Source organism: Sphaerodactylus townsendi, linkage group LG17 (assembly GCF_021028975.2).
Source record: "Sphaerodactylus townsendi isolate TG3544 linkage group LG17, MPM_Stown_v2.3, whole genome shotgun sequence".
NCBI classification, from domain to species: domain Eukaryota; kingdom Metazoa; phylum Chordata; class Lepidosauria; order Squamata; family Sphaerodactylidae; genus Sphaerodactylus; species Sphaerodactylus townsendi.
Genome location: NC_059441.1, coordinates 24,038,667 through 24,065,926, shown reverse-complemented (window position 1 = coordinate 24,065,926; position 27,260 = coordinate 24,038,667). Strand labels below are relative to the sequence as shown.

General features: G+C 65.1%; 1 protein-coding gene across 1 annotated transcript in view; it reads left to right on the top strand.

The window, feature by feature from the left end:
* Positions 1–27,260, top strand: part of POLG (DNA polymerase gamma, catalytic subunit) — a 53,229-nt gene that overhangs the window by 4,323 nt on the left and 21,646 nt on the right. Inside the window, exons 4-14 of the mRNA XM_048481647.1 lie at positions 14,536–14,703; positions 15,735–15,881; positions 16,793–16,872; positions 19,911–20,093; positions 20,824–20,975; positions 22,255–22,378; positions 24,090–24,314; positions 24,930–25,050; positions 25,829–25,894; positions 26,110–26,214; positions 27,077–27,237. Of these exons, the coding sequence (XP_048337604.1) occupies positions 14,536–14,703; positions 15,735–15,881; positions 16,793–16,872; positions 19,911–20,093; positions 20,824–20,975; positions 22,255–22,378; positions 24,090–24,314; positions 24,930–25,050; positions 25,829–25,894; positions 26,110–26,214; positions 27,077–27,237 (1,532 nt within the window). The remainder of the gene's footprint in view (positions 1–14,535; positions 14,704–15,734; positions 15,882–16,792; positions 16,873–19,910; positions 20,094–20,823; positions 20,976–22,254; positions 22,379–24,089; positions 24,315–24,929; positions 25,051–25,828; positions 25,895–26,109; positions 26,215–27,076; positions 27,238–27,260) is intronic.

Genomic DNA, 27,260 nt, shown 5'->3' with positions numbered 1-27,260 from the left:
GTACCGCCCCTTGGCTATAACATCCTCACTGAGCTCCGCCAAAGCGATGCTTGGCGGGGCGGTGGAGTCACCAGCCCCTATGTGAGAGGCATGCTAGAGGCGGTCGCGAGGAATCACTTAATGGTTCCGGGCGACTGGAAGACCACCTTCCGCATGCTCCTGAGCCCTGCACAATTTGTGATCTGGGAGAGCGAGTTCCGCCAGCAATGCTTTAGCAAGGGGCAGCCGCATCACGGCGCCTACACCGCCCGCACAGCTTTACTGACCCCGATGCCTTCAGTAACCCTAACAATCAGATTGTCCTGCCGGTGTACCCTTACGGTAAGCCTCTGAATGTAAGCCTACAAGGCGTTTTGAAAAGTCCCCAATACCGGGACAACCAACCCAAAAGTTTTTTCTAGCACCCGGCAGAAGCCTCCAAAGAGCCCTATGCTGAGTTTGTGAACAGCAGGCTCCAGGAGGCCCTCAAGAGGCAGGTTGACAACGAGGAGGCCCAGGCGAGAACTCCTTATGCGCCTTGCCAAGGAGAGCGCCTCGGCTGAGTGCCGCAAAGCGATCTGAGGCCTAGGAAGGAACCCCGAGCTGGCCGACATGCTCAAAACTTGCCAGGATATCGGGTCTTTAAGCCCATCAAGCCAGCCTTCTGGCAGCAGCCCTCTCCGCTGCCATGAGACAGCCCCGAGGCGAGTGTCTCCAGTGCGACGAAAGCCAGGACATTTCGGGAGGAATTGTAGGCTGCCAGGCGGGGGGGCCTACAACCCTGACGGAGGAGGATCTCTCCCCAGAGAGGCGAAGACCCCCAGGAAGAAGTTCAAGACCCGAGGCTCCCAATGCCCGCTGGGGAGGCCAGCGCCCGAACATCTCCCCAGCCGGGAACCAAGATCCGCACCTCAAACCCTTCCCCCAGAGCTCCCCCATGAGATCCTCGCTGCCCTAGCTCGATATGGTGATCCCATCCCCACGGGGAGACCATTGGGCTGAGGATAACGCCAGCTTACTCCTCCCCTACGTCTATGCTTCCTGCTCTGCTAACCCCTTCTACTTCCAAAGTCACCATGCCTCCACCGAGGTGCCCCAGAATGGTACGGCATTTCAAAATCTCTGCAGAGTCCACGGTCACTGGTGCAACAGAAAGAAATGCTTGTGGGAAGAGGACTGCCCGTTTTGAACCCTCCTCAGAATGCCCCATAGCCAATCCACAGGACAATGGGGCATGGAAAGGGGAAGATGCTTTAATGGCCTTAAGCCAAAAGTCGCCGTGAAGAAGAAGCCCCCTTGGCCCTCTCCACCTGTAAGGTCCAACCCAGATCTCATAGCCCCTGAGCCTGTGCAAAGCCCTCAGCTCAAAGCTCCCAGTTGCAGCAAAATGCGTCGATACCTCAGAGAGAGCAAGATCTCAAATCAAGAATCGTAATCCTCCCTCGTTGCCTGTATGTGCTCTGTATGCCTATGTATGTTCTGTATGTCTTGCCCCCTTTCAAGAGACCCCCTAAAGTTTTCCCCTCATAAGAGGGATTTTTCCATTGCTTCTAAGCTATGCTCTTGATAGCCTCAATTAAAGTTTTTCTCCTTCTGATTATGTGTGCCAATGCCTTGAAGAGCTTAAGCCCATTACAGCATCCGCCTTAAGCGGGACACAGCTTCGTGCGTGCTCCCTAGGATACCCGATAAGGACCTGCTTCAAGCACGCCTCCATCTTAGTTTAAACCTTCAAAACTTTTCTTCAAGCCTCTCCTTGAGAACCTTTTCCTTAGATCCATCAGAGCCTACACGGCCACATTGGCGTGGCGCAAGTTTACATATGAAGCCAAAATCATTTTCGGCTCCCACATTCTCTGCTGAGCGCTCCCTGGCTAGTCACAGTGCCAAGGGGGGTCTCTCAGCCACACCTATCTTACACAGCCTCCGCTGTGAAGGTAGGAAGCGAGCTCAAACCGGCCAAGGAGATCCCCTTACGGGAGGGGAAGGTAGAGCTGACTTCCAAACCCTTCCCCCCCCCTGCCTTCCTTTCTGCACACCCTCCCTCTTTCTAATGGGCTGGCGCACCCCACCTCTAGATCTAGGATCTGATAAAGGGGTTTTTGCAAACCCCTCTCAATTTCTTCCTGTGATCAAACCTCAAGCCCAGGAACTGTTTTCTTTGCATCTTCTCTATATCTTTTCCTATAGATGCTATATTAACGATATGACTATAATTGTGAATTGACCAGGATTGCTTTGCAAAAAACCCACACCTTAGGCGGTGATTGGGATTGTTTTACAAACAAACATCCGACCTGGATATGACCTCTCCCTTCTCCTAAGCCTTCCGGTTAATTCCCTGCCTTGTACATCTCTTAACGCAGAATGTTGCAAAATTGATGGTTCGTAGAATGGAGCCAACTGGCGCCCTAGCGAAAGCTTGGCCAAAACAAAGCGAAAGAAAGGGGAGTAGTTCCCCCCCCCCTATCGACCCAATCAAGGTCTCATCCAGCAGACCATATCCAAAGTACTCTTCTCTATTCTCTATCTATCAAAAAAATTGCCCGCCCCCCCCCACTCCAGGGCTCGGGCTTTCCATCGTCTCATCTATAAGGACTAACTCAGCCAGCTTACGCCAAAACCCCTAGGGGAAAAGCGTTGCTTGTCTTGCCTCTTCCCTTTGAAGTCCAGCTCCATGGCCATGCCAGGCCAGCCCCATCCCGGAGATGGAGCGGGGCCTCCCTGGAAGGATCCGGCTTGCCCGCCCTGTCGAGAGGGCCCGATTGCCCCCTAGCCTGGGCCGAGATGGGAGGGATCTCTCTGGAGCCAGCACACCCATTCTTCCACAAGGATCACAGCCCCCGCTTCGTGTCACCCCCACAAGAGCGGCAGCCTATGAGGCCAGCTGTGGCTCAGAGGTTGATGCGTGCGTGTTGCTGCTCCTCATCTACAATGGCTATGCTCTCTCCCTCCCTGCCGCGCCCTGGCTGAAGCTTGGAGGGGCAGCCAGGGACATTCCTGATAGATTAACCCTTGGGAACTCTCAAAGCTGTTCTCAGCAGCTTGAATATTGTTGGAACCGCGCCTTCTCTCACAACCTGGCGCGCTTGCATTGAGGAATCACTGAACCTGCAATGCTAAAGACTATCAGTAGCTCTCCCTACGCTCTTGAGAAATCCATGGACTCTAACGCCATCGCTCTGTAGCTTTGGTAGTCAAACAGCAAGAGCCATGCATTGGACAATTATGCAACCACGGGTTGCCTTCCTTCCGTACATCATCCAGCCTATGTATCGTTTAGCCATGTTTTATTGCTTACTGTGAACCAACTATTGCTGAAGTTATTGCATGCCTTAATTTTAGAAGTTATGTTATTTGTTGTTGCTGCATTTCCGCCTGTGTCTGCCGGAACTCTCTGCTACCGCCTCACCATCGTTCTGCCTCAGGCTTCACCCCGGAAGCCCAAGCACAGCCACCGCTCCGCCCTTCCCCTCGACCCCCCTTGCCGGAGCGACGCGGCGGCTCTAGCCAAGGAGGAGTGTGTTTCCCTCGCAACTTCCCTTGTGGGAGTCCCCGGACTTGTTTCCTGTAACACCAAGACTATTGGCCGGCTGGCCTGTGCCCTTGCGAAGTCCATCAACTCCACCTCCATTGCTCTGGATGCCCTGGCCTCCGAGCAGCAGGAACTTCGTCAAGCGACTTTAGATAATCGTGCCGCCATTGATTATTTGTTGTTATTGCATCACCAAGGTTGTGAGAATGTACATAATATGTGTTGTTTTAATCTTTCTGATAATTCCCAATTGATCCATATGAAAGTACGTGAGCTGCAAGAAGTTGTATCTAATCTGAAATATGATGTTTTGCCCCATTGGTGGTCAGCCCTCTGGAGCTGGCTGCCGGGAGGATGGTTAAGTGCTATTGTGCAGCTCTGCATTGGTTTAATTGTGTGCCTCGTTATCGGACCTTGCTTCGTTCAGTGTGTGTCTAATATTGCCTGTAACGTGTGTAAGAAGCCCCTCGAATTTCCCTTACCCCGCAACCACCCCCCCCCCCCCACCCACCCCCCCCCCCACCCCCCCCCCCCCCCACCCCCCCCCCCCCCCACCCCCCCCCCCCCCCACCCCCCCCCCCCCCCACCCCCCCCCCCCCCCACCCCCCCCCCCCCCCACCCCCCCCCACCCCCACCCCCCCCCCCCCCCACCCCCCCCCCCCCCCACCCCCCCCCCCCCCCACCCCCCCCCCCCCCCACCCCCCCCCCCCCCCACCCCCCCCCCCCCCCACCCCCCCCCCCCCCCACCCCCCCCCCCCCCCACCCCCCCCCCCCCCCACCCCCCCCCCCCCCCACCCCCCCCCCCCCCCACCCCCCCCCCCCCCCACCCCCCCCCCCCCCCACCCCCCCCCCCCCCCACCCCCCCCCCCCCCCACCCCCCCCCCCCCCCACCCCCCCCCCCCCCCACCCCCCCCCCCCCCCACCCCCCCCCCCCCCCACCCCCCCCCCCCCCCACCCCCCCCCCCCCCCACCCCCCCCCCCCCCCACCCCCCCCCCCCCCCACCCCCCCCCCCCCCCACCCCCCCCCCCCCCCACCCCCCCCCCCCCCCACCCCCCCCCCCCCCCACCCCCCCCCCCCCCCACCCCCCCCCCCCCCCACCCCCCCCCCCCCCCACCCCCCCCCCCCCCCACCCCCCCCCCCCCCCACCCCCCCCCCCCCCCACCCCCCCCCCCCCCCACCCCCCCCCCCCCCCACCCCCCCCCCCCCCCACCCCCCCCCCCCCCCACCCCCCCCCCCCCCCACCCCCCCCCCCCCCCACCCCCCCCCCCCCCCACCCCCCCCCCCCCCCACCCCCCCCCCCCCCCACCCCCCCCCCCCCCCACCCCCCCCCCCCCCCACCCCCCCCCCCCCCCACCCCCCCCCCCCCCCACCCCCCCCCCCCCCCACCCCCCCCCCCCCCCACCCCCCCCCCCCCCCACCCCCCCCCCCCCCCACCCCCCCCCCCCCCCACCCCCCCCCCCCCCCACCCCCCCCCCCCCCCACCCCCCCCCCCCCCCACCCCCCCCCCCCCCCACCCCCCCCCCCCCCCACCCCCCCCCCCCCCCACCCCCCCCCCCCCCCACCCCCCCCCCCCCCCACCCCCCCCCCCCCCCACCCCCCCCCCCCCCCACCCCCCCCCCCCCCCACCCCCCCCCCCCCCCACCCCCCCCCCCCCCCACCCCCCCCCCCCCCCACCCCCCCCCCCCCCCACCCCCCCCCCCCCCCACCCCCCCCCCCCCCCACCCCCCCCCCCCCCCACCCCCCCCCCCCCCCACCCCCCCCCCCCCCCACCCCCCCCCCCCCCCACCCCCCCCCCCCCCCACCCCCCCCCCCCCCCACCCCCCCCCCCCCCCACCCCCCCCCCCCCCCACCCCCCCCCCCCCCCACCCCCCCCCCCCCCCACCCCCCCCCCCCCCCACCCCCCCCCCCCCCCACCCCCCCCCCCCCCCACCCCCCCCCCCCCCCACCCCCCCCCCCCCCCACCCCCCCCCCCCCCCACCCCCCCCCCCCCCCACCCCCCCCCCCCCCCACCCCCCCCCCCCCCCACCCCCCCCCCCCCCCACCCCCCCCCCCCCCCACCCCCCCCCCCCCCCACCCCCCCCCCCCCCCACCCCCCCCCCCCCCCACCCCCCCCCCCCCCCACCCCCCCCCCCCCCCACCCCCCCCCCCCCCCACCCCCCCCCCCCCCCACCCCCCCCCCCCCCCACCCCCCCCCCCCCCCACCCCCCCCCCCCCCCACCCCCCCCCCCCCCCACCCCCCCCCCCCCCCACCCCCCCCCCCCCCCACCCCCCCCCCCCCCCACCCCCCCCCCCCCCCACCCCCCCCCCCCCCCACCCCCCCCCCCCCCCACCCCCCCCCCCCCCCACCCCCCCCCCCCCCCACCCCCCCCCCCCCCCACCCCCCCCCCCCCCCACCCCCCCCCCCCCCCACCCCCCCCCCCCCCCACCCCCCCCCCCCCCCACCCCCCCCCCCCCCCACCCCCCCCCCCCCCCACCCCCCCCCCCCCCCACCCCCCCCCCCCCCCACCCCCCCCCCCCCCCACCCCCCCCCCCCCCCACCCCCCCCCCCCCCCACCCCCCCCCCCCCCCACCCCCCCCCCCCCCCACCCCCCCCCCCCCCCACCCCCCCCCCCCCCCACCCCCCCCCCCCCCCACCCCCCCCCCCCCCCACCCCCCCCCCCCCCCACCCCCCCCCCCCCCCACCCCCCCCCCCCCCCACCCCCCCCCCCCCCCACCCCCCCCCCCCCCCACCCCCCCCCCCCCCCACCCCCCCCCCCCCCCACCCCCCCCCCCCCCCACCCCCCCCCCCCCCCACCCCCCCCCCCCCCCACCCCCCCCCCCCCCCACCCCCCCCCCCCCCCACCCCCCCCCCCCCCCACCCCCCCCCCCCCCCACCCCCCCCCCCCCCCACCCCCCCCCCCCCCCACCCCCCCCCCCCCCCACCCCCCCCCCCCCCCACCCCCCCCCCCCCCCACCCCCCCCCCCCCCCACCCCCCCCCCCCCCCACCCCCCCCCCCCCCCACCCCCCCCCCCCCCCACCCCCCCCCCCCCCCACCCCCCCCCCCCCCCACCCCCCCCCCCCCCCACCCCCCCCCCCCCCCACCCCCCCCCCCCCCCACCCCCCCCCCCCCCCACCCCCCCCCCCCCCCACCCCCCCCCCCCCCCACCCCCCCCCCCCCCCACCCCCCCCCCCCCCCACCCCCCCCCCCCCCCACCCCCCCCCCCCCCCACCCCCCCCCCCCCCCACCCCCCCCCCCCCCCACCCCCCCCCCCCCCCACCCCCCCCCCCCCCCACCCCCCCCCCCCCCCACCCCCCCCCCCCCCCACCCCCCCCCCCCCCCACCCCCCCCCCCCCCCACCCCCCCCCCCCCCCACCCCCCCCCCCCCCCACCCCCCCCCCCCCCCACCCCCCCCCCCCCCCACCCCCCCCCCCCCCCACCCCCCCCCCCCCCCACCCCCCCCCCCCCCCACCCCCCCCCCCCCCCACCCCCCCCCCCCCCCACCCCCCCCCCCCCCCACCCCCCCCCCCCCCCACCCCCCCCCCCCCCCACCCCCCCCCCCCCCCACCCCCCCCCCCCCCCACCCCCCCCCCCCCCCACCCCCCCCCCCCCCCACCCCCCCCCCCCCCCACCCCCCCCCCCCCCCACCCCCCCCCCCCCCCACCCCCCCCCCCCCCCACCCCCCCCCCCCCCCACCCCCCCCCCCCCCCACCCCCCCCCCCCCCCACCCCCCCCCCCCCCCACCCCCCCCCCCCCCCACCCCCCCCCCCCCCCACCCCCCCCCCCCCCCACCCCCCCCCCCCCCCACCCCCCCCCCCCCCCACCCCCCCCCCCCCCCACCCCCCCCCCCCCCCACCCCCCCCCCCCCCCACCCCCCCCCCCCCCCACCCCCCCCCCCCCCCACCCCCCCCCCCCCCCACCCCCCCCCCCCCCCACCCCCCCCCCCCCCCACCCCCCCCCCCCCCCACCCCCCCCCCCCCCCACCCCCCCCCCCCCCCACCCCCCCCCCCCCCCACCCCCCCCCCCCCCCACCCCCCCCCCCCCCCACCCCCCCCCCCCCCCACCCCCCCCCCCCCCCACCCCCCCCCCCCCCCACCCCCCCCCCCCCCCACCCCCCCCCCCCCCCACCCCCCCCCCCCCCCACCCCCCCCCCCCCCCACCCCCCCCCCCCCCCACCCCCCCCCCCCCCCACCCCCCCCCCCCCCCACCCCCCCCCCCCCCCACCCCCCCCCCCCCCCACCCCCCCCCCCCCCCACCCCCCCCCCCCCCCACCCCCCCCCCCCCCCACCCCCCCCCCCCCCCACCCCCCCCCCCCCCCACCCCCCCCCCCCCCCACCCCCCCCCCCCCCCACCCCCCCCCCCCCCCACCCCCCCCCCCCCCCACCCCCCCCCCCCCCCACCCCCCCCCCCCCCCACCCCCCCCCCCCCCCACCCCCCCCCCCCCCCACCCCCCCCCCCCCCCACCCCCCCCCCCCCCCACCCCCCCCCCCCCCCACCCCCCCCCCCCCCCACCCCCCCCCCCCCCCACCCCCCCCCCCCCCCACCCCCCCCCCCCCCCACCCCCCCCCCCCCCCACCCCCCCCCCCCCCCACCCCCCCCCCCCCCCACCCCCCCCCCCCCCCACCCCCCCCCCCCCCCACCCCCCCCCCCCCCCACCCCCCCCCCCCCCCACCCCCCCCCCCCCCCACCCCCCCCCCCCCCCACCCCCCCCCCCCCCCACCCCCCCCCCCCCCCACCCCCCCCCCCCCCCACCCCCCCCCCCCCCCACCCCCCCCCCCCCCCACCCCCCCCCCCCCCCACCCCCCCCCCCCCCCACCCCCCCCCCCCCCCACCCCCCCCCCCCCCCACCCCCCCCCCCCCCCACCCCCCCCCCCCCCCACCCCCCCCCCCCCCCACCCCCCCCCCCCCCCACCCCCCCCCCCCCCCACCCCCCCCCCCCCCCACCCCCCCCCCCCCCCACCCCCCCCCCCCCCCACCCCCCCCCCCCCCCACCCCCCCCCCCCCCCACCCCCCCCCCCCCCCACCCCCCCCCCCCCCCACCCCCCCCCCCCCCCACCCCCCCCCCCCCCCACCCCCCCCCCCCCCCACCCCCCCCCCCCCCCACCCCCCCCCCCCCCCACCCCCCCCCCCCCCCACCCCCCCCCCCCCCCACCCCCCCCCCCCCCCACCCCCCCCCCCCCCCACCCCCCCCCCCCCCCACCCCCCCCCCCCCCCACCCCCCCCCCCCCCCACCCCCCCCCCCCCCCACCCCCCCCCCCCCCCACCCCCCCCCCCCCCCACCCCCCCCCCCCCCCACCCCCCCCCCCCCCCACCCCCCCCCCCCCCCACCCCCCCCCCCCCCCACCCCCCCCCCCCCCCACCCCCCCCCCCCCCCACCCCCCCCCCCCCCCACCCCCCCCCCCCCCCACCCCCCCCCCCCCCCACCCCCCCCCCCCCCCACCCCCCCCCCCCCCCACCCCCCCCCCCCCCCACCCCCCCCCCCCCCCACCCCCCCCCCCCCCCACCCCCCCCCCCCCCCACCCCCCCCCCCCCCCACCCCCCCCCCCCCCCACCCCCCCCCCCCCCCACCCCCCCCCCCCCCCACCCCCCCCCCCCCCCACCCCCCCCCCCCCCCACCCCCCCCCCCCCCCACCCCCCCCCCCCCCCACCCCCCCCCCCCCCCACCCCCCCCCCCCCCCACCCCCCCCCCCCCCCACCCCCCCCCCCCCCCACCCCCCCCCCCCCCCACCCCCCCCCCCCCCCACCCCCCCCCCCCCCCACCCCCCCCCCCCCCCACCCCCCCCCCCCCCCACCCCCCCCCCCCCCCACCCCCCCCCCCCCCCACCCCCCCCCCCCCCCACCCCCCCCCCCCCCCACCCCCCCCCCCCCCCACCCCCCCCCCCCCCCACCCCCCCCCCCCCCCACCCCCCCCCCCCCCCACCCCCCCCCCCCCCCACCCCCCCCCCCCCCCACCCCCCCCCCCCCCCACCCCCCCCCCCCCCCACCCCCCCCCCCCCCCACCCCCCCCCCCCCCCACCCCCCCCCCCCCCCACCCCCCCCCCCCCCCACCCCCCCCCCCCCCCACCCCCCCCCCCCCCCACCCCCCCCCCCCCCCACCCCCCCCCCCCCCCACCCCCCCCCCCCCCCACCCCCCCCCCCCCCCACCCCCCCCCCCCCCCACCCCCCCCCCCCCCCACCCCCCCCCCCCCCCACCCCCCCCCCCCCCCACCCCCCCCCCCCCCCACCCCCCCCCCCCCCCACCCCCCCCCCCCCCCACCCCCCCCCCCCCCCACCCCCCCCCCCCCCCACCCCCCCCCCCCCCCACCCCCCCCCCCCCCCACCCCCCCCCCCCCCCACCCCCCCCCCCCCCCACCCCCCCCCCCCCCCACCCCCCCCCCCCCCCACCCCCCCCCCCCCCCACCCCCCCCCCCCCCCACCCCCCCCCCCCCCCACCCCCCCCCCCCCCCACCCCCCCCCCCCCCCACCCCCCCCCCCCCCCACCCCCCCCCCCCCCCACCCCCCCCCCCCCCCACCCCCCCCCCCCCCCACCCCCCCCCCCCCCCACCCCCCCCCCCCCCCACCCCCCCCCCCCCCCACCCCCCCCCCCCCCCACCCCCCCCCCCCCCCACCCCCCCCCCCCCCCACCCCCCCCCCCCCCCACCCCCCCCCCCCCCCACCCCCCCCCCCCCCCACCCCCCCCCCCCCCCACCCCCCCCCCCCCCCACCCCCCCCCCCCCCCACCCCCCCCCCCCCCCACCCCCCCCCCCCCCCACCCCCCCCCCCCCCCACCCCCCCCCCCCCCCACCCCCCCCCCCCCCCACCCCCCCCCCCCCCCACCCCCCCCCCCCCCCACCCCCCCCCCCCCCCACCCCCCCCCCCCCCCACCCCCCCCCCCCCCCACCCCCCCCCCCCCCCACCCCCCCCCCCCCCCACCCCCCCCCCCCCCCACCCCCCCCCCCCCCCACCCCCCCCCCCCCCCACCCCCCCCCCCCCCCACCCCCCCCCCCCCCCACCCCCCCCCCCCCCCACCCCCCCCCCCCCCCACCCCCCCCCCCCCCCACCCCCCCCCCCCCCCACCCCCCCCCCCCCCCACCCCCCCCCCCCCCCACCCCCCCCCCCCCCCACCCCCCCCCCCCCCCACCCCCCCCCCCCCCCACCCCCCCCCCCCCCCACCCCCCCCCCCCCCCACCCCCCCCCCCCCCCACCCCCCCCCCCCCCCACCCCCCCCCCCCCCCACCCCCCCCCCCCCCCACCCCCCCCCCCCCCCACCCCCCCCCCCCCCCACCCCCCCCCCCCCCCACCCCCCCCCCCCCCCACCCCCCCCCCCCCCCACCCCCCCCCCCCCCCACCCCCCCCCCCCCCCACCCCCCCCCCCCCCCACCCCCCCCCCCCCCCACCCCCCCCCCCCCCCACCCCCCCCCCCCCCCACCCCCCCCCCCCCCCACCCCCCCCCCCCCCCACCCCCCCCCCCCCCCACCCCCCCCCCCCCCCACCCCCCCCCCCCCCCACCCCCCCCCCCCCCCACCCCCCCCCCCCCCCACCCCCCCCCCCCCCCACCCCCCCCCCCCCCCACCCCCCCCCCCCCCCACCCCCCCCCCCCCCCACCCCCCCCCCCCCCCACCCCCCCCCCCCCCCACCCCCCCCCCCCCCCACCCCCCCCCCCCCCCACCCCCCCCCCCCCCCACCCCCCCCCCCCCCCACCCCCCCCCCCCCCCACCCCCCCCCCCCCCCACCCCCCCCCCCCCCCACCCCCCCCCCCCCCCACCCCCCCCCCCCCCCACCCCCCCCCCCCCCCACCCCCCCCCCCCCCCACCCCCCCCCCCCCCCACCCCCCCCCCCCCCCACCCCCCCCCCCCCCCACCCCCCCCCCCCCCCACCCCCCCCCCCCCCCACCCCCCCCCCCCCCCACCCCCCCCCCCCCCCACCCCCCCCCCCCCCCACCCCCCCCCCCCCCCACCCCCCCCCCCCCCCACCCCCCCCCCCCCCCACCCCCCCCCCCCCCCACCCCCCCCCCCCCCCACCCCCCCCCCCCCCCACCCCCCCCCCCCCCCACCCCCCCCCCCCCCCACCCCCCCCCCCCCCCACCCCCCCCCCCCCCCACCCCCCCCCCCCCCCACCCCCCCCCCCCCCCACCCCCCCCCCCCCCCACCCCCCCCCCCCCCCACCCCCCCCCCCCCCCACCCCCCCCCCCCCCCACCCCCCCCCCCCCCCACCCCCCCCCCCCCCCACCCCCCCCCCCCCCCACCCCCCCCCCCCCCCACCCCCCCCCCCCCCCACCCCCCCCCCCCCCCACCCCCCCCCCCCCCCACCCCCCCCCCCCCCCACCCCCCCCCCCCCCCACCCCCCCCCCCCCCCACCCCCCCCCCCCCCCACCCCCCCCCCCCCCCACCCCCCCCCCCCCCCACCCCCCCCCCCCCCCACCCCCCCCCCCCCCCACCCCCCCCCCCCCCCACCCCCCCCCCCCCCCACCCCCCCCCCCCCCCACCCCCCCCCCCCCCCACCCCCCCCCCCCCCCACCCCCCCCCCCCCCCACCCCCCCCCCCCCCCACCCCCCCCCCCCCCCACCCCCCCCCCCCCCCACCCCCCCCCCCCCCCACCCCCCCCCCCCCCCACCCCCCCCCCCCCCCACCCCCCCCCCCCCCCACCCCCCCCCCCCCCCACCCCCCCCCCCCCCCACCCCCCCCCCCCCCCACCCCCCCCCCCCCCCACCCCCCCCCCCCCCCACCCCCCCCCCCCCCCACCCCCCCCCCCCCCCACCCCCCCCCCCCCCCACCCCCCCCCCCCCCCACCCCCCCCCCCCCCCACCCCCCCCCCCCCCCACCCCCCCCCCCCCCCACCCCCCCCCCCCCCCACCCCCCCCCCCCCCCACCCCCCCCCCCCCCCACCCCCCCCCCCCCCCACCCCCCCCCCCCCCCACCCCCCCCCCCCCCCACCCCCCCCCCCCCCCACCCCCCCCCCCCCCCACCCCCCCCCCCCCCCACCCCCCCCCCCCCCCACCCCCCCCCCCCCCCACCCCCCCCCCCCCCCACCCCCCCCCCCCCCCACCCCCCCCCCCCCCCACCCCCCCCCCCCCCCACCCCCCCCCCCCCCCACCCCCCCCCCCCCCCACCCCCCCCCCCCCCCACCCCCCCCCCCCCCCACCCCCCCCCCCCCCCACCCCCCCCCCCCCCCACCCCCCCCCCCCCCCACCCCCCCCCCCCCCCACCCCCCCCCCCCCCCACCCCCCCCCCCCCCCACCCCCCCCCCCCCCCACCCCCCCCCCCCCCCACCCCCCCCCCCCCCCACCCCCCCCCCCCCCCACCCCCCCCCCCCCCCACCCCCCCCCCCCCCCACCCCCCCCCCCCCCCACCCCCCCCCCCCCCCACCCCCCCCCCCCCCCACCCCCCCCCCCCCCCACCCCCCCCCCCCCCCACCCCCCCCCCCCCCCACCCCCCCCCCCCCCCACCCCCCCCCCCCCCCACCCCCCCCCCCCCCCACCCCCCCCCCCCCCCACCCCCCCCCCCCCCCACCCCCCCCCCCCCCCACCCCCCCCCCCCCCCACCCCCCCCCCCCCCCACCCCCCCCCCCCCCCACCCCCCCCCCCCCCCACCCCCCCCCCCCCCCACCCCCCCCCCCCCCCACCCCCCCCCCCCCCCACCCCCCCCCCCCCCCACCCCCCCCCCCCCCCACCCCCCCCCCCCCCCACCCCCCCCCCCCCCCACCCCCCCCCCCCCCCACCCCCCCCCCCCCCCACCCCCCCCCCCCCCCACCCCCCCCCCCCCCCACCCCCCCCCCCCCCCACCCCCCCCCCCCCCCACCCCCCCCCCCCCCCACCCCCCCCCCCCCCCACCCCCCCCCCCCCCCACCCCCCCCCCCCCCCACCCCCCCCCCCCCCCACCCCCCCCCCCCCCCACCCCCCCCCCCCCCCACCCCCCCCCCCCCCCACCCCCCCCCCCCCCCACCCCCCCCCCCCCCCACCCCCCCCCCCCCCCACCCCCCCCCCCCCCCACCCCCCCCCCCCCCCACCCCCCCCCCCCCCCACCCCCCCCCCCCCCCACCCCCCCCCCCCCCCACCCCCCCCCCCCCCCACCCCCCCCCCCCCCCACCCCCCCCCCCCCCCACCCCCCCCCCCCCCCACCCCCCCCCCCCCCCACCCCCCCCCCCCCCCACCCCCCCCCCCCCCCACCCCCCCCCCCCCCCACCCCCCCCCCCCCCCACCCCCCCCCCCCCCCACCCCCCCCCCCCCCCACCCCCCCCCCCCCCCACCCCCCCCCCCCCCCACCCCCCCCCCCCCCCACCCCCCCCCCCCCCCACCCCCCCCCCCCCCCACCCCCCCCCCCCCCCACCCCCCCCCCCCCCCACCCCCCCCCCCCCCCACCCCCCCCCCCCCCCACCCCCCCCCCCCCCCACCCCCCCCCCCCCCCACCCCCCCCCCCCCCCACCCCCCCCCCCCCCCACCCCCCCCCCCCCCCACCCCCCCCCCCCCCCCCCCCCCCCCCCCCCCACCCCCCCCCCCCCCCACCCCCCCCCCCCCCCACCCCCCCCCCCCCCCACACCACAGATGCAGGCGAAACGTCAGGAGAGAATGCTGCTAGAACACGGTCATACAGCCCGGAAACCACACAGCACCCATTTCAGAATGAGCTTTTGTGAGCCACAGAACACTTTTTTTTTTGCCACACGTAATTCTTTGTGTTAGAAAAGAGGAAGTTGAAGGGAGACATGATGACTCTGTTTAAGTATTTGAAAGGTAGTCACTTAGAGGAGTGCAGGAAGTTGTTCCTGTTGACGAAAGGACTCGCAATAATGGGTATAAATTATGGGCAGAAAGGTACCAGCTGGACAGTAGAAGGAAATTTCTTACAGTTCAGTAGAATTGGCTGCCTAGGGATTTGCCAAGCTCCCCCTCTCTGGCAGTCTTCCAGCAGCAGCTGGACAAACACTTGTCAGGGATGCTTTAGGCTGATCAGGTGGTAGGACTAGATGGCCTGTGTGGCCCCTTCCAGCTCGATGGTTCTGTGATTCAGTGATGAGTTGGTAGAGCCGCAGTGCTTCCGTCCCTTTAAATATGACGTGTGTTTCAGGGCTCTCGCACCCGTTTCCTGGACACCATGAGCATGCACATGGCGATCTCGGGCTTGTCAGGATTCCAACGCAGCCTCTGGATGGCGGCTAAACACGGCAAGAGGAAAGGGCAGCAGCAGGTTCAAGAGCACATCAAGAAGATGCGCAGCAAAACCGACGGCCCCGGGGTGAGTTGAAACAGCACTGAGGGGCTGTGTGCTAACCCTTGCAAGTTACGTGGCTGGGTGTCACCCACAATGTGTCACCTCCATACACCACCAGTTCATGTCCATTGGATTTGAAGAGGGGCGGTGCTAGATAGGAGCCAGCATGTAAGAGTTGTGCGCTGAGACTAAAGACAGAGGTATCTTTCCCCCTCCAGTATAGTTGAAATGCCTTAACTTGGATTTCCCCAGGCTAGCCTGATCTCATCACATCTCAGAAGCTAAGCAGGGTCTTAGCCCTGGTTGGTATTTGAATGGGAGACCTCCAAGGAATACCACGGTGGTGATGCAGAGGCAAACCATTTCCTAACCACTATGACAAAACACAAGGGGATTGGGACTGACATTCAGGTCACATCAGACCTTGACTGGGCATACTGTTGGACTGCGCCACAGATGGTCAGTATGAGTTCCCATCAGTAACGTGAGAATGATTCTCCTCAGTGGACTGGGCAAGAAGAACACATAAGAAACTGACAAGCTGGAACGGGTCCAGAGAAGGGCAACTAAAATGGTAAAAGGTCTGGAATCCATGCCCTACGAGGAGAGGCTCAGGGAGCTGGGTATATTTAGTTTGGTGAAGAGAAGGTTAAGAGGTGACACGATAGCCATGTTTAGATATTTGAAGGGATGTCATGCTGGTGAGGGAGCAAGCTTGTTCTCTGCTTCTCCAGAGGCAAGGACCAGGAGTCATGGGTTCAAGGTGGAAGAAAAGAGATTCCTCCTAAACATCAGGAAAAACTTTCTGACAGTAATGGCTGTTCGACAGTGGAATGCACTACCTCGGAGTGTGGTGGAGTGTCCTTCTTTGGAGGTTTTTAAAGAGAGGCTGGATGGCCATCTGTCAGGAGTGCTTTGATTGTGTGTTCCTGCATTGCAGGGGGTTGGACTTGATGGCCCTTGGGGTCTCGTCCAACTCTATGATTCTATGAAATAAAGGAGACATTGAGCTGTAGATGTTGCCCACTTTGTGTTGACATCTTGCCACTTTGCAGATTGCATCCTGGGACTGGGTGAACCTTAGCAGCATCAACAACCTCATCGATGTGCATGCCCTCTATGTAGGGGGCCAGCCATTGGAGAAAGAGGCCCGGGAACTCTTCGTGAAGGGAAGCATGCAGGACATCAGGAACAATTTTCAGGTAAGGAACAAATCTGTCGTGGTGTAGTGGTTAAGAGCGGTGGACTCTAACCTGGAGAACCGGGTTTGATTCCCCCTGTTTTGTAATCTGCCTTGAGTCTGAGCTAGAAAGGTGGACCATAAATGAAGTAGCTAAAATGATTTAGTCAGCGTGGTGCGGTGGTTAAGAGAAGATGGACTCTAACTCTGGAGAACTGAATTTGTTTCTTCGCTCCAACACTTGAAGCCTGCTGGGTGCCCTTGGGCCAGACACAGTTCTCTCAGAATTCTGTCAGCCCCCCTTACCTCACAAGGTGTCCGTTGTGGATAGAGCAGGGGTAGGGAACCTGCGGCTCTCCAGATGTTCAGGAACTACAATTCCCATCAGCCCCTACCAGCATGGCCAATTGGCCATGCTGACAGAGGCTGATGGGAATTGTAGTTCCTGAACATCTGGAGAGCCGCAGGTTCCCTACCCCTGGGATAGAGGAAAGGAGAGGGATTTGTGAACTGCTTTGAGATTCCTTACAGGAGAGAAAAGTGGGTTACATAAACCAACAGCTTCGTTCTGGAAATGGCTGCCAGACAGAGGAGGCAGTGTTGGAATGTGTGTGTGGTTTTTGAAGTCAAGTCGCACAACTGATTTGTAGGGATTTCAAGGCAAGAAACGTTCGGATGTGGTTTGCCATTGCTTGCCTTTGTGTGGGCTGAGAGAGGTCTGAGAGAACTGTGACTGGTCCAAGGCCACCCAGCGGGCTTTATGGGGAGAAGTGGGGAATCAAGCCTGGTTCTCCAAATTACAGTCCTCTGCTCTTAGCCACTACACCACGCTGGCTCTCAAAGCTGGAATAGTCTAGTGTACAGCCTAGGAACAAAAGCTATTTGGGCAACTGGCTGATAATTTATCTTCCACTTGCTTCTCCTTCACCAAAGGAGCTGATGAGATATTGTGCTCTTGATGTTCAAGCTACGCATGAAATATTCCAGGAGCAGCTCCCGCTCTTCATGAAAAGGTAAGATGCTGGGACATCGTTGTATTGACCCGCCAACAGTGCCAGAACTTAGAGAGCACCCAAGGGAAAGAGTCTCACCTGAGGATTATGCTTCTTTAGATTATGCTGCTTTAGGTTTGTACAACGCTTTTCCTCTTTTGTTTTTCTGAGAATTTTTATTTATTTTACACATTTAAATAATACACACATAGAAAGATAAAGAAAATATCCCAGTTTAGTCCCCCCTCCCCCTGTAATAATAATACTAAATGAAAAGAAAAGAAACATACACAAACACCTACACACCTACACCGCATGATGGCTTTCCGAAGCAATCTCTTCGGCATCCAAGCATCGTCCAACTCGGCCCTTTTCATTAATATCTGCATTTTTTTTCGCGGTCCTCCTTATGCATTTGTCTGGAATCTAAACAAACAATTTGGAAGTCTGAAGGATCCTGCCATTTTGTTTCTCTGTGGACATAGTATCATGTTCCATGATGCTACATTAAAATTTTACCCTATTTAATAGGTGTGTTTGTGAGTGATTGGAAAATTTCCACGATGTTATGAAAAATTGTATGTTGTTTATTGTGATGTTTTGCATTTTGCCTGGGCAACTTTCAGGGGAGAACAGTCGCCTAAGTCAATATACCATACCATACTGTACCATATGTTAAGTAGTTTGCAAAGGATTTCCAGTCTTTCAAAAAACTGTTTGTTTTATGGAAACGCACGGAATTACAGTTTCTTGAAACAACTTGGAAGATTGAGCGGCAAAAAATTTTATTATCCCTAATACTCCATCCCTTTAAAAATGTGTGCTGTTCGTATTGGTCGAAGGCAAACAAAGGGGCCTTCAGGTGCCTCCAGAAGATGTCTAACAAAAAGGACCTCCCTGGCTTGTTCAGGGCGCCTGTTCCACGCAGTGAGAGACTCAATGGAAAAAGCACATTCTCTGGCTGCTGGCAGGCAGGCTACCTGAACTGGGGAGGAGGCTGTGGCACTGTGGAAGAACCTTTGCTTTCCATTCAGAATATCCCAGGTTCTGTTCCTGGTGTCTCTGTTTGTAAAGGTCTACACCAGTGTTTCCCAACCTTTTCAACGTCGCGGTACCCTTGACCTCGCTCTTCATATCTCAGAGTACCCCTGATGTTCATTTGATTTTTTTTTTTTTTTGCATTTTTAAGGGTTTTTTCTGTTTTTGGCCTGTAGGTGCGGGAAGTGACAAGCAGGAGGGGAGGGAAAGCAGTGTTGACAGCCGCGTTGTTTATTTGCCTAAATTCGGCATAGATTGGGGGGATTTAAAGGGAGAGCTCCCTTTAAATCTACCCCCCCAATCCACAACACATTTAGGCAATAAAACAATGCTGTTTTTCAATGTTGTTTAAAGGGAGCCTATGAGGCTTCCAACCCGCCCTTCAAAATCCATTTAATTCTGGTGGGGGGGGGGGGGGGCCGGCGGCGGCAGGCGGTGGCAGGCGGTAGCATTCTCATGGTACCCCTGGGATGAGCTCAGGATACCCCAGGGTACCACAGAACCCTGGTTGGGAATCACTGGTTGGGAATCACATGGTGGAGAACTGCTGCCAATGTGAATGGAACTCAGGAAAGGTTCAAGAGCTTTATTGAGCTGTGTCAGGACCTTCGCTGCAAGAAGCCAGAGCTGGGGGGCCTGACTTTTGCAATCTACATATATCTCCAAGTTTCCAGCTTTCTCAGACTCCCCCCTCCCCCCTTTTCCCATAATAGGATGAATAAGAGAAGTATAGTATTTAGACCAGTATTGTTATCTGTCTCAGGATTCAAGGACGAGTGATGGACTCATTCCAGCCCTGGGAGGGGGTGGGGAGGAGTGAGTGAGGCATATTTATTCATTTATATATCAGATTTAATGTGCTGCATCATCCCCAAAGGGCTATGCGCGGTGTACAACCAATAAAACAATCACATTAAATTATGATCAGTAAGACAACATTTTTAAATACCAATTAACAACCATCTCCAACCTCCATCTTAAAATCGGATGATGAAGTCATCAACAGTGGACTCATCGGGTGGGCGGCATAACATGGACAAGCCCCCAAGGTGGAATATGGGGCGCAGAGGACAGCACCTTCAACGGCCAACCTCCCCAAAGGCCCGGTGGAACAGCTCCGTCTTGCAGGCCCTGCGGAATTGTTCTAGGACGGTCCTGCAGGGCCCAGATGGCTGGGGGGAGAGTGTTCCACCAGGTTGGGGCCAGGGCAGTAAAGGTCCTGGCCCGGGTAGAGGCCAGTCGTATCATGGAGGGGCCCGGGACCACCAACAAGTTGGCCTCTGCCGAATGCAGAGGTCGAACAGGGGCATTTCACTAGTTACAAGCACAGCGACTGAAACAGAATGGCCCATAAACATACACAGATAACAGCAAGTGCAGGTGTGACGTTGGCACCAGCCAGTAGATGTCAGGCCAGGCAAGAGACACTTGATGGATGGGTGATCTGATTCAATACAAATCAACAAGAGAAACAACAATTAATTGGGTATGGTGGGGTATAAATCCAAAACTATTTTTCTTCATCGTCTTTTGTCTCCCAGCCCCATAATCCAGAACTAAGTCAGTATTGCCCAGGCTACAAAAATAGGTGAAATTGCCTATGCTGGCAAGGGCTGATTGGAATCATAGTCCATAAATATCTGGAGGGCCATAGACCCTTGTTTACCCTGATGACCCGACCCACTGAGAATCAGGCCTGTTCCTAGCCTGGGGGAACTCTGCCATGATGTTCTGTTTCCCCATCCTGCTCCATAGAAGAAGAAGAGTTGGATTTATATCCCCCTTTCTCTCCTATTAAGGAGACTCAAAGGGGCTTACAATCTCCTTTCCCTCCCTTCCCCACAACAAACACCCTGTGAGGTAGGTGGGGCTTGAGAGAACTCCGAAGAACTGGGACCAACCCAAGGCCACCCAGCTGGCAGGACTTTTAAGAATTGTTTATTTGTCAAGATTGGCAAATGTCTCAAGTTTGCCTCGCTGTCTCTATGGTGGAATCAGCCCTTTTGTTCCTTTTGTGTCAGGTGTCCCCATCCGGTGACGTTTGCAGGGATGCTGGAAATGGGCATCTGTTACCTCCCCGTCAATCAGAATTGGGAGAGGTATGTGGACGAGGCGCAAGTCACATATGAGGAGCTGCAGAAGGAGATGAAGAAGTCCTTGATGAATCTGGCGGACGATGCGTGCCAGCTGCTTCACGAGGAGAGGTGCTTAATGCTAATGTCATTGCAGGAATATCACAAAGTAGTTCCGTGGAGTGCCTTCAGATGTAGATGTGTATTGGGTCTCTGTTGAGAAGCTGCAAAGTTGTGTGTGTATGAGTTGAAGTGGTAAGCAGGAAGAGGTATGTTATTTTCCTCTCCTTGCTGTTTCTTTCCATCCATCTGTTCTAGCTGGATGTTTTCTGGTTCTCCAGATTAGATTCCGCTGCTCATGTGGCGGAGTGGGGAATCGAACCCGGTTCTCCAGATTAGATTCTGCGGCTCATGTGGCGGAGTGGGGAATCGAACCCGGTTCTCCAGATTAGATTCCGTGGCTCATGTGGCGGAGTGGGGAATCGAACCCGGTTCTCCAGATTAGATTCCGCTGCTCATGTGGCGGAGTGGGGAATCGAACCCGGTTCTCCAGATTGAATTCATGACTCTACATGTAAGTGGGGAATCGAACCCGGTTCTCCAGATTAGATTCCGCGGCTCATGTGGCGGAGTGGGGAATCGAACCCGGTTCTCCAGATTAGATTCTGCGGCTCATGTGGAGGAGTGGGGGATCAAACCTGGTTCTCCAGATTAGAGTCCATCATTCTTAACCACTACACCACACTGGCTCTATTCAGGATTCTGGGAGTCAACCGGAGCCTTGGTCAAAGAGGTAGAGACATCAGAAAAGGGCTGTGTCAGAATAACCCAGATGTTGTGTTTTGTATGGTGCGTCGCACAGGTACAAGGATGATCCTTGGTTATGGGATCTGGAGTGGGACCTCCAAGAATTTAAGCAAAAGAAGAAGAAACCCGGGAAGAAGAAGGATCAAGATGACGATGGAGAACCTCGCAAATCAGTGGAAAAGGGTTCCGTCCTGGAGTGGCAGGAAGGTAAAGGGCTGTCATAATTGCCCAGCTGCCCACTCATGTGGGTTTGCTGGTGAATGTCCCTCCAAGTGGCATTTCATGGCTCAGTGGCAGAATGAAGCATTGTATGTAGTTGGTCCCTGGTTTGGTCCCTGGTTTGTATGTGTGCATGTTGTGAAGTCTTAGATCAGAGGTCTCCAAACCGGGCCTTCCAGATGTTCATGGACTACAATTCCCATCAGCTCTGCCAACTGGCCATGCAGCCAGGGGCTAATGGGAATCATAGTCCATGAACATCTGGAGGGTCATAGTTTGGAGACCCCTGTCCTAGATGATTTACGGTGACCCATTGTGGGATTTTCAAGGTAAGAAACACTCAGAGATGGTTTGCCATTGCCTGCCTCTGCATCACAACTTCAGTATTCCTTGGAGGTTGCCTATCCAAATATCAACCAGCCGACCCTGCTTAGCTTCTGAGATCTGACAAGAGCAGGCTGGAGAGCCAGCGTGGTGTAGTGGTTAAGAGCAGGTGCACTCTAATCTGGAGAACCGGATTTGATTCCCCGCTCTGCCACTTGATTTGTGGAGGCTTATCTGGTAAACCAGATTAGCTTGTGCGTTCCAACACATGCCAGCTGGGTGACCTTGGGCTAGTCACTGTTCTTTGGAGCTCTCTCAGCCCCACCTACCTCACAGGGTGTTTGTTGTGAGGGGGGAAGGGAAAGGAGTTTGTAAGGCCCTTTGAGTCTCCTTACAGGAGAGAAAGGGGATATAAAGAAGAAGAAGAGTTTGGATTTATATCCCCCCTTTCTCTCCTGTAGGAGACTCAAAGGGGCTTACAATCTTCTTGCGCTTCCCCCCTCACAACAAACACCCTGTGAATGAGGCACTGAGAGAGCTTCCGAGAAGACTGAAACTCGCAAAGGTCCTCCAACTAACGTCAATGTGAACTGGCACAGGCTAATCTGAATTCCCCAGATAAGCTCCACAGCTCAGGCGGCAGAGCGGGGAATCAAACCCGGTTCCTCCAGATTAGATACACGAGTTCTTAACCTCCTATGCCACTGCTGCTCCTAAATCCAATTCTTCAACTTTTCTTCGGGCCATCCGGGTTAGGACATTACGGGGCTTAGGCACTTACATTTTCAATGGAAGCCCAGCTAATGCGGAACCATGCAGAGTGTTACATTTTGCATCAGTTTGATTCTTTGGGGTCACTCAATGTCAGCTGCAGTGCAAGTACAGAATAATGTCATACTCTGAACGCCTTGAAAAATGTTCCTTTCTGGTTTGTCGAGGACAGATCCCGGCCCCCCTACTGAAGAGGAGGAACAGAATTTCCCGGACAGCCGGCGGCACTTGGACAGCCTGAAAGAGACCGTTGCTTTGCAGCCAAAGAGGGTTCAGCATCTGCCCGGCCATCCAGGGTGAGTTAGTAAAAGAAGGCTTCCTAGCCTGTTACCTGTTCACAGTCTCTGTAAACCGTTATAACCCGAAACATTCACAGGGTGCTTTATCAAAAGTTAGTTTGGTCTAGGGATGTTTAGTCTGGAGAAGCGAAGGTTAAGGCGGGACATGATAGCCATGTTTAAATATTTGAAGGGATGCCACGTCGAAGAGGGAGCAAGCTGGTTTTCTGCTGCCTCAGACACTAGGACACGGAGTAATGGATTCATGATGCAGGAAAAGAGATTCCACCTAAACATTAGGAAGAACTTCCTGACAGCAAGGGCTGTTCAACAGTGGAATGCACAACCTTGGAGGTTTTTAAACAGAGGCTGGATGGACATCTGTCAGGAGTGCTTTGATTGTGTGTTCCTGCATGGCAGGGGGTTGGACTTGATGACCCTTCTGGTCACTTCCAACTCTATGATTCTATGAAAAGCACGTGAAAAATAAGTCCAATTAAAATAAACCTTGAGGTCCTATTCTCCAGTGCCCCCTTAGCTTTCCGTCCTTATGTGTAGGACTCTCATGCTGCATTCTTCTTTTTCAAAACGCTTCTTTCAGGCATTTTCAAAGGCTCAGAGGTAGAAACTTGAGGAATTATTATCACTATTTATTCAATTTGATATCCCACCCCTCCCCTTTCGGGCTCGGGGCAACGTACAACCATTTTAAAACCGTTTAAAAACATTAAAACAACCGTAAAAACATTTAAAACAGTCGGGCCGGAACTGTGAACACAGAACTTTGGCGATCGACTTGTCCGGGTTGCTGTTGTGGGGTGGGGAGGAGAGCTGATTGGAAGCGGCTTTGAGAACCTTTCGGTAGAGAAAAGCCAGGTATAAAAACCAGCTCTTCTTTTTCTCCTTTTTGCTCTGGTGGAAGAAAAGATGAAAAGCAGACTTGAGGGGCAGCGGAGGGAAGATGTAGCTGATCCACCTGGCCTAAAGTTGAAGCAGCAACAGCTACATTGCTTCTGGCCTCCTTATCCCGGTCTTTATTTCCATTCCGTGCCTATTATATTCTGTTAATTTTGCTTAAATATCAGTAAGATTTGGGTTGCTATTTTATTAGCTCCTGCCTTTCTTGTTTGGTCACTAGGTTGTGAATAAATAATTAGAGCGTTGGGGGATATTGCCTTATTGCGGTTTTAATATAGAGAGCCAGCGTGGTGTAGTGGATAAGAGCAGGGGGACTCTAATCTGGAGAACGGGGTTTGATTCCCCGCTCTGCCACTTGAGCTGTGGAGGCTTATCCGGTGAACCAGATTAGCTTGTGCACTCCAACACATGCCTGCTGGGTGACCTTGGGCTAGTCACAGTTCTTTGGAGCTCTCTCAGCCCCACCTACTTCACAAGGTGTTTGTTGTGGAGGGGGGGAAGGGAAAGGAGATTGTAAGCCCCTTTGAGTCTCCTACAGGAGAGAAAAGGGGGGGGGATATAAATCCAAACTCTTCTTCTTCTTCTATATCAATTCTTGATTGTTTTAATAAATCATCAGCCGACCCCGGGGGGGGGGGGGGTAGAAGAAAAGGCTGATAAGAAATAAATAAATAAATCCCCCAATCCGCACTGGTGTTTCCCCTGCTCCTTTTACTGTTAAATCATGCGATGTGCAATCACCAGTGTACAGCACAGCCCTTCAAGGCTTACAGCCGGGTTCCCCCCCCACCCCCAAACACTGTTCCTGCAGCTGGTACCGTAAACTGTGTCCTCGGCTGGATGACCCCAGTTGGGTGCCCGGACCAAGTCTGATCAGCCTGCAGATGAGGGTGACTCCGAAGCTCATGAGACTCACCTGGGACGGCTTTCCACTGCACTACGCTGAGAAATATGGCTGGGGCTACCTGGTGCCTGGAAGAAAGGAGAGACCAGCGGAAGACAACCTGGCCACCCAGACACCTTCATGCCCATTCAAGTGAGAACCTTCTGCAGCTGCTATTGGCTGGGGGAGAATGCCTTATTTGCCTACATCTTCCTTCTGGGTAACAGTAGTGATAGGGGGTAGCTGGTGTAACTCCTTTTCACAATTTGACAGCTATTTCCGGTCCCACCCCCTGAATTAAAGTGTGAATTAAAGGGTGTGAATTAAAGGGGTGTGTGTGAATTAACGGGTTAATAAGGGTTGAATAAAATATGAATAAAAATGCATTGAAACGTGAGTTTAATTTTATTTGGGCTGTGCGTGGGAATTGGTTTGTGTTTTGTGTGTTTTAACGAGAGGGTGTAGTCTGGGGCATGGATCAGACAGCAAAATGCTAGTTTCCCCGAAGATGGTACAGTGAATGCAGTGTTTGAGAAGGGGACTTCCCCAGTTTTTACACACTCTGTGGAGAACACAGAGTGCATAAGCAAACCCTCTCCTTTAAATCCCACAGCACCCCGTGTTTTACACTTCCCCAGTTTTTAAAAGTTTAGAACAGAAAAATTTAGAACTGAGCCTCCAGACCAATTTCCCTGTCCATTTTGGCAAGTGGGGGTGATTTATCAGCTCAGTGATGATTCAATGGGGCAATCGTCCTTCCACACGCAGGGTAATTGAGGATCTGTACCGAGAACACTGCAAAGAGAAGGGCAAAGAGCAGCCTGTCTTACTGGAAGCCGCTCTGGAAGAAGATCTTATATTAACAGAAAACAGCTCTTTCTGGCAAAAGGTATGACTCGTGAGATGGTTAGAATCCCCTGGTGGGACTTGTGTGGTTTGTGCGATTTTAGATAAGGGATGGAGGACTTGCAGGAATGGGCATCTGTTCAAAAAACGAAACTGATATAAATAAATAACTGCAAAACATTCACCTGAGCGAGATGCTCTGCTTTATTAACAGAAGTAGGGTAGGTGTAGAAAAATCCCAAGAGCAGAGAGCTTATTGCCTTGTGAATTAAAGCAAGTGGAATCAATGGGGCATGTCTTCTTCCGCTGTCCATTCTTCGAAGCCGCTTGATTGAAGCCCATCCGCCTCCTGTTAGATCAAATTCCGTGTGGATCTGAATGTGAATGGATCAAAGTGGTCTTGTCCAATGATAAGTCCCAGGTCTCTGTGCAAGTTATGAAATTTTGTTCGTATATGTAAAGTACATCATCAGGTAGCCAAACAAATGGAGTAATGATTCTTAAAAAAAAATAATTGCCTTTCCCTTTAGACTTTTCTTCTGATGTCAAGTGTTGTATTCTGGATTATTTTTGACAGAGTAGAATTCTTCTTTGGAGCTCTGGAGTTTTAAAATATTATTTGTATGCCTGGTCAGTGACCGTATTAATAAATAACGTAATATAACATACAAGAAAAATGGTCTGAACACAGAAAACTATTGGGTGATCTTTGTGCGAAGGCCTGTCTTGGTCAGACGGTCAGGAAAGTGAACAGTGCTTTGAGTAGGTGCAGGTGGAGAGAATGGAGGAGATGTTAAAGAGATCTCTTCCCTTCCTGCCAGGTTGAAGAGCTCAGTCACCACGATATGGATGCAGATGCCGATCCTGCTGTCAAACCCTTGAGACAGGTATCCACATACCCACCTGGGAGAAAGTTCATCAACTTTACATACTGTATATTGATTCAGCTTGTGTGTTGGGAGTGTCTTATTCAGTGCTGGGTAAAAGTCTGTTTTCATGGCTATGTTTGGTGGTCACGATGCGTTCCCCACGTCTGAAATCTTCTATTTTATTGTTGTACATTTTGACGTTGTCCAGCTAATGCAATATCTACTGCCTCTAGGACGAGGAGGGGTCTGCACAGAGCCATCCTGAATATCACCACGGCAACGGTCCTTACAATGACGTCAGTATCCCAGGCTGTTGGTTTTTCAGGCTGCCTCACAAGGTGAGCATGGAATGCTGTAATTTGTATTTCTTGTGGAGAACGAGGACTTTGCTGTCTCTGGATCCCAGTGACTAATAGTACTCTCAACTTGGAAAACATGTTGAAGTTTGTATGCTTGCATGGTATAGAAGGAGAAGAGTTTGAATTTATACCCCACCTTTCTCTCCTGTAAGGAGTTTCAAGGCAGCTTACAAACTCCTTTCCTGTCCTCTCCCTGCATCAGACACCTTGTAAGGAACTGAGAGAGTTAGGAGAGAACTGTGACTAACCCAAGGTCACCCAGCAGACTCCATGTGTAGGAGCAGGGAATCAAATCCAGTTCTCCAGATTAGAGTCCACCGCCCTTAACCACTACACCACGCTGGCTCATGTATGGAAAATGCTGTACAACAGAGGGAATATTCTATCTTCTTCCACATAGAAGAGCCAGCATGGTATAGTGGTTAAGAGCAATGGACTCTAATCTGGAGAACTGGATCGCCTTCCCTCTCCCCTGCTTCACCACAGACCCCCTATGAGATAGGTGGGGCTGAGAGAATTCTGTGAGAACTGTGTCTGGCCTAAGGCCACCCAGCAGGCTTCACGTGGAGGAGTAGGGAATCGAATCCAGCTCATCAGATTAGTGTCCATAACTCTTAACTACAAAGCCATACCCAGCTCTATTTGACCTGAACCCTTGAAGGCAGAAACTTGTTTAATTCCTGTAAGTGATTGGGTAGAAAACGTCCACTTGCAGAATAAACAATAGCCAGGAATTGTTTGAAAACTGCAAACAGGAAAGTGACCATGATTTCAAGTGACGTTGGCTGTTTCGGCGCTCCTCTTCGGAATCCAAGCTAACTTCTTCCCCGGCTGTTAAAAGGACGGGAACGAAAACAACGTTGGAAGTCCATTTGCCAAGGATTTCTTGCCCAAGATGGAGGACGGAACCCTGCAAGCTGGCACCGGGGGCTCGAACGGGACACAAGCTCTTGAAATCAACAAGAAAGTCTCCTTCTGGAGGAATGCGCACAAGCGAATAAGGTAACTAGGTCATCCTCCCGCAG